Source organism: Pelecanus crispus, chromosome 5, assembly GCF_030463565.1.
Source record: "Pelecanus crispus isolate bPelCri1 chromosome 5, bPelCri1.pri, whole genome shotgun sequence".
Classification (NCBI taxonomy): Eukaryota; Metazoa; Chordata; class Aves; order Pelecaniformes; family Pelecanidae; genus Pelecanus; species Pelecanus crispus.
This window is the reverse complement of record NC_134647.1, coordinates 70,568,838-70,574,636: the sequence shown is the minus strand read 5'-3', so window position 1 is coordinate 70,574,636 and position 5,799 is coordinate 70,568,838. Positions and strand designations below refer to the sequence as shown.

Genomic DNA, 5,799 nt, shown 5'->3' with positions numbered 1-5,799 from the left:
AAAGGGTCAGCCAGTTCAGCCTAATGAAAGGGAAGCTCTAGGAAGTCTGCAACAAATCTAAAATGTTTCAGGGATACAAATTTCCAGGAGGCAAAAAGGTATCCAGGTTAAAAGCCATTGATGGTACAAGGATAAAAGGAAAAAAACTAGCCACAAATAAATTTGGGCTGGGAATTAGAAAAAGCTAATTACAGTTCATGTAATGTTTCTGTTTTATTCTTCCAGATGGAGAGAAGCTCATGGTCCAGGTTAGTGCTGGGCAGCTGCTGTGGCAGGAATGCTACAGGCTGCAAGTCCAGGAGGGCAGCAGTGGATGCTAAGCAGACCCTCCTCTGTGGTTTTCTCTCTGGTCCCACTTTTAAAAAAGCAAAACCCTTCCAGGGAGTCCTTCCTAATGGCCAAAAAAAAAAATTCTTTCTGAAGGGGGCAGGTTTTCATTTTACACACATTGTCAGTGGAGCTTTCTTAGCCAGCTCATTTCCCAGGTCTTTAACCAGCCAGCCTGCCTGGAATGGAGAGATTTCCTCTCGTCTCAAATCACTTGGCTGCACATGGGAGAAAAGCCCTTTGACAAGGTGAATTTGCAAGGCTTTCAAATCCTCTTTATAATCGCTCCTTGACTCAAGAGACCATGTTGGGCTAAGCCTAGGAGGAGCACAGAAAGGTGATGGCACCAATCCTAGACAAACACAAGCACACACAAATACAGCTTCCACCCCTTCCCCACACCATAAACTAAACATCATCTATACCTAGGACTGGGGAGGATCAGCTAAAATAATCCAGTCTTCCATCACCAGAGAGGGTCAATTCAGAACAGCCCACAGTCCTCACCCACCCCAGCCCACAAACCTGCTCCTCCTGTGTCCCTAATAAACTGGAGGCCCACAATTCATATCTGTCCTGTTCAGGCACACAGCTGGGGGTTAACGCACACATGCAGAAAAAAAAAGAGCTAAACTGGGCTGTTCCTGTGTTAGCCAAAGCAATGATAGTGGGAGTCCACAGTGGGACTAGTGTTTAGGCAAGCAGGGCTTCAAGGAGCAATGGCATTCAAGAGGCAATATGAACTCTTAGGGATGCTTTTTCCTTGCAGTTGGTTGCACTGCCTAGAAAATCAAGCAGGAGAGTGAGGAGCACAAGGCAAAATGAATACAGACAGCCTTGGGGCACACGCAGTGCCAGGGTAAAGGAGAAGGTGGTTGGAAGAGTGAAAGAGGAGGCAGGCCAAATGCTTACTGAGTGCAATTATTTTAATGGGTCTGTCTTTTCCAAATTCCACATTGCACACATGTTAAGTAGTAATTTAAAAAAAAAGACTCACACCAGAAACTCTGACTTGGAGCACAAGAAACTCTCCCTGTCTCCTGCTACACAAGGAGGCACAAGATTCACAACATTAGTCACAGCTGATCACGGAGGTGGACAGACAGACAGACACAGAAATCCCAAAAGACAGAAAAAGGCAAAAGCAGGGCACTCATGCTTCAGAAGGCAGCAGATGTTCCCATGGCCACCTTGCCGTGCAGGCAGGCGGCTGGGGTCACAGCTTGGTGTATAGACCCACCGCACCAGGCGATCAGCATCTTGCCAGTCCTACACCTCTGCTTTCCCAGGTGCCATCTCTGGTGGTTGTCATCTCTTAGGTCCCAAGGGCATCAGCTCCCAGAGCAACACCAGCTTTACGGCAACCTGTGTGTGCAGCACAGGATGCGCCAGGTCCCAGGGCGGTGTTGGGGTTCCCTGTATGGTACTGGCTGTGATACCACAATGCAAGTGTGAACCACACTAAACTCCTAGCTGACCCTCAAAGTCCTGCTTCTGCCCCTGTTCATGCCCAAGGGGCCTTTGCCTTCAGCTTCTATGGCATCTGTCACTGTATTATCCATCACTGGTAGCATTTCACAGTGCAGCTGCAATAAGGAGTGATTCTAGTACACACACTCCAGACTTGGTTTTCAGGCTTTCAGTGAGTAGGGGAAGGAGTTGTATAGTTACCACTTGATTTTACTATTTTTTTGGCTCCAAGCGCTCAAAGAAAAGTGCTGCAGGAACCATATTCACGTGGGCAATGCCGCTAAGGGACTTCCAGCCTGTTGCATGCTATTCCAAGAGCCTGGTGAGCCAGCAGCCTGGGAATCAAACCTACATCAGCAAGCTATTCTGTTTAATTGCTACAGCAATCACTGGCAGGCAAAAATCACAGGATCCTTTTGTTCGGTACAGCAGTTCCTGCGTGCCAAAAGTCAACCAGTGCTGGAGGCAGAGCTCACCCATGAAAATGAGCTCTAAAGGAGATCATGCAGAGATCAGACCATACAGACTCATCCACCTTCAAGCAATCTCCAGACTCAGGCGTGCTAATACCAACGCTGCTGCTTGGCAATGTGTTCATTTTTAAAGCAGCTTTAAGCAGAGTTGGGAGCCGGTACTTTCCCTCCCACACAGGCAGGGAGCTGAGCAGTAGCACAATTAAATGATTTTCCCAGGACCTGGAGGCTGTACCAAAGACTTAATCCCACATCTTCCCAGGCCAACACAAACATTCTTCTCCTGGGCCTGCTTCTGCCCCTCCTAGCCAGTAGATCATCCCCGCTAAAATCACACTGATGCAATTCCTTGATGTAGAAGAAGCTGTTCAAGGCAGCAAACTGTTGGAGCACTCAAAGAGGACCCACATGAAGACAGAGTGTTTGATTTCCTCTCATCAAGGAATGAAATTCAAGCTCATCCTACCTGAGCTCATGAAGGGGCCATCAGCTGCACAGTGGCTCCTGAGAGCAACCAGGACACGTCATGCATGGACTGTACAGCACGGTGGCTCTTCTCTCCAGCTCCCCCATGACCCCACATGCCATCACTTAACCCAGCACACCAGCCATACAGCCCTCACACCCTGGCCATGCAGAGGTCTGCTGGTGGCTCAGCGAGCCTTGGCCATGTCACAACCTCTCCCTCTCTTCCAGTGTTTCCCCTTCAGCCTGTCATGTTTCCTTCAGTCATCTCTTTCCTATGGTACTTCACATCTCTTGTAGACAGAGATGACTGAAGGAAACATGACAAAGGCCCCAAAAAACCTGAGTGGTGGTGGTGGGGCACAGACTGTTTGCTGACCCTTCTAACCTGGGAACTTGGGGCATCAAAGAGAATTAATAGAGTGCAGGATGAAAATAAGCCAAGGACAGAGAACTTTACAGCCTCTCATTAAACTGTGCAACTCCCTGCTGCAGGATCACAAATGATGAAAGTTGACAGACATTCAAGGTGCAAATGGATTATTTCATGAAGAAGAAATCCATTCAGGGCTACTAAATACAGGCACCACTTCCAGCTCAGGAAGCTCCCAAGCAATAGTGCATTGGGGACTGGGAGAGCATTTTGGGCAAGCAATACCCTGGTTTTGCCCTGTCTTTATGCTCTTCTCCAGATCTTGCTCTTGGACTTGTCAGAAATGAGTTGCTGGGCCTTTGGAATGAGCTCGTATGGTCACTCTTGTGTCCGTATGACTTCCTAGTCACTCAAAGTCTCAGGAGCCCCATTTCACATATAGGATTTCCATAAACAGAGAACCTACGTAGCTGTCCCTACTCAAAATCCACTCTCCTGCTGCTGCCTGCACACACACACTGTTCTTCCCTAGCCCAGCTGTCCTTCCCCACACCAGTCCCACATCTCAAAAAGCATGTGAACAGCCCCTACAGGAGTCAGAGCAAAGGCCGATTAGCACAGCACTCTCTTCCCAGCTGGTGTCGCCCAGGGAAGAACACAAAGCCTTTGCAGCAATAATCCATCAGATCGGGGTCTTTCCGAGGCAGAGGTGGTGTCTTTGCATTGAAAAGCTCTTGATAAATTCTCTTCTGCAAACTCATTGCATGGCTTTGCAAGCCCATGAGCATATTGAGAAGCCAGTTTCCTGCAGCAAGGAGATCCATCCACTCCTGATTGCCCACTCTGTGTAACGAATCTCACAGCCACTTCAGGGAAGGAGATACAGTCACCATCTTCCAGCACAGCTATACTGAAGCCCATAGAGTTATTTGCCCCTTGCCCCAAGCTGATGTGTGTCCCATCCCTTCCACAAAAAGATGGAAAGGAAGCTGCCTAGCACTCAGTGTATAATCATTGCCCAAATACTTCCTTTGCAGCCCTGCCAATCTCTGGTTACTCCCAGAGTTTGTCCCCAAGGATTCAGCCTGGCTGACCTTCCAAGATATGCAATGCACTGAACAGCACAGCTGCAGCTCAACCTGATTAAAACAAGAGGAAAATACCAGTGCTAGGTGCGATCCTTGTGAGTCGTTGTCTCTTACAACAGGTGGTAAAGTCCCCTAAATGAAGGCAAGACAGGGAAAGGATTTTCAACAGAGGGGAGATTATTTCACACTGCTTTTTCAATAGCAAACACATAGCTTTGTCCCTACTGCCAAGAAGTCTGGCACTAAAAATGCTGAAATCTTCTTGTGACTGAGTGGCAGCAAGCTGTAATTTACTGCATTCCTGCTTCTTCTACGTTCAAGAATTGCTTCACTTCTGAGAAGAAAGAGTTGTCATTTGTCAGCCCCATGTAGCCCCTCCTTCCAGCCATCACATTTCCATGTTACACTAGACAAATTAATTCATTCCCCTCTTCCTATCTGCTCCCCAGAAAAGCTGGTCTATTCCCAGAAACTGAAGGTCATCCTTTCACAGCAACATCATTATGAATTTTCTTTTTAAAGCCATGTGATGGGCGTGTTCCTGTCAGCAATAATCTCGAATTTTTCTGCTGTTGCATCCACCTCCTTTAAATTCATTCAGAGAGACCTGTCTGTCTGCTGGCTTTTCACAAGCACCTTCCCCACACCTCTGACCGATGGTACATCATGAATTTCCAGCCCACCTGTTGCAGCATCTGGCTGGCTGCTAACAAAAGCTCTGCCTGGCTTTAGGATGCAGCCAGGTCCCTGGGTAAGTTGAGCTGTATTGCCTCTCCTCCTGGGGTGTACTTGGCCACTGGCCCATTGCTATCCATGGTGAAGAGCTTGCAAGTCTTTGCGTTCTCATGAACTGGTGTGGACTTTTTCGAGGAGATGGGGGAATTTGTGGGGCTCAGCTGAACAGCGGTGGTATCCTGCACCGTGTGCTCACTAGTTTCAATTTCAAAGGCTGTGTTGCCAGGTTTGATGAGCCCAATGTTGGAACCTGGTTTGGATTTCCTGGCCCCACGAGCTGGGGGCCTCCGGCTGCAGATGCAGCAGGCACCAAAGAACGTGAAGGCCACCACCAGCAAGATGGGTCCAATGATGATGGGAGGGTTGTTCATGGGGAGGAAGGTCCCAAAGGCAAATGCTCCCACTAAAGTGATGTTGATCCCTGCTAGCATGATGCAAAGTCCACAAGCACAACAGAGAGCAGGGGAGGGGAGGCCTTGAGGTCGTGTCTTTTTCTGGATGGGTTTCTGGGACAAAGAGGCACTGCTCTTTTCACTGAACATGTTGAGATGAGTCTCAGAGGTCACTTCAGTTCTCACGGGGTGTACACTGTGTTGAGAAGGCTAGTTCTGGTCTCCTGCTGCCTTGAAATCCCTGGAGAGGAACAGAAAAGCATGCAGCTGTTAAAGTAATGAACCAAAGGCACATTTCCACCACCATTCATGGTGACCAGCATCTTCTCTGGGTTTGCTGGTACCAATAATTAAGTACAAATCCAAGCCTGCTCTCAAGTCTGGACTCTCCCTGTCCATGGTGGCCACATGCAGTCAGCCTCAGGCTGGAGCACTGAGCCCAGTGTGCTCAATGCCCTTTGCCATCCAGACGGATG

The 5,799-nt window shown here is 48.5% G+C and overlaps 1 protein-coding gene across 1 annotated transcript; it reads right to left on the bottom strand.

The window, feature by feature from the left end:
* Positions 1-4,924: 4,924 nt before the first annotated feature.
* Positions 4,925-5,473, bottom strand: TMEM275 (transmembrane protein 275). Its single transcript, XM_075711612.1, has one exon. It carries the CDS (start codon positions 5,471-5,473, stop codon positions 4,925-4,927), a length of 549 nt encoding a protein of 182 aa, XP_075567727.1.
* Positions 5,474-5,799: the final 326 nt, after the last annotated feature.

What these genes read in the sequence shown, in the direction of transcription:
- TMEM275 (XM_075711612.1), bottom strand. Translation starts at nt 5,473, where the DNA reads ATGTTCAGTGAAAAGAGCAGTGCCTCTTTGTCCCAGAAACCCATCCAG.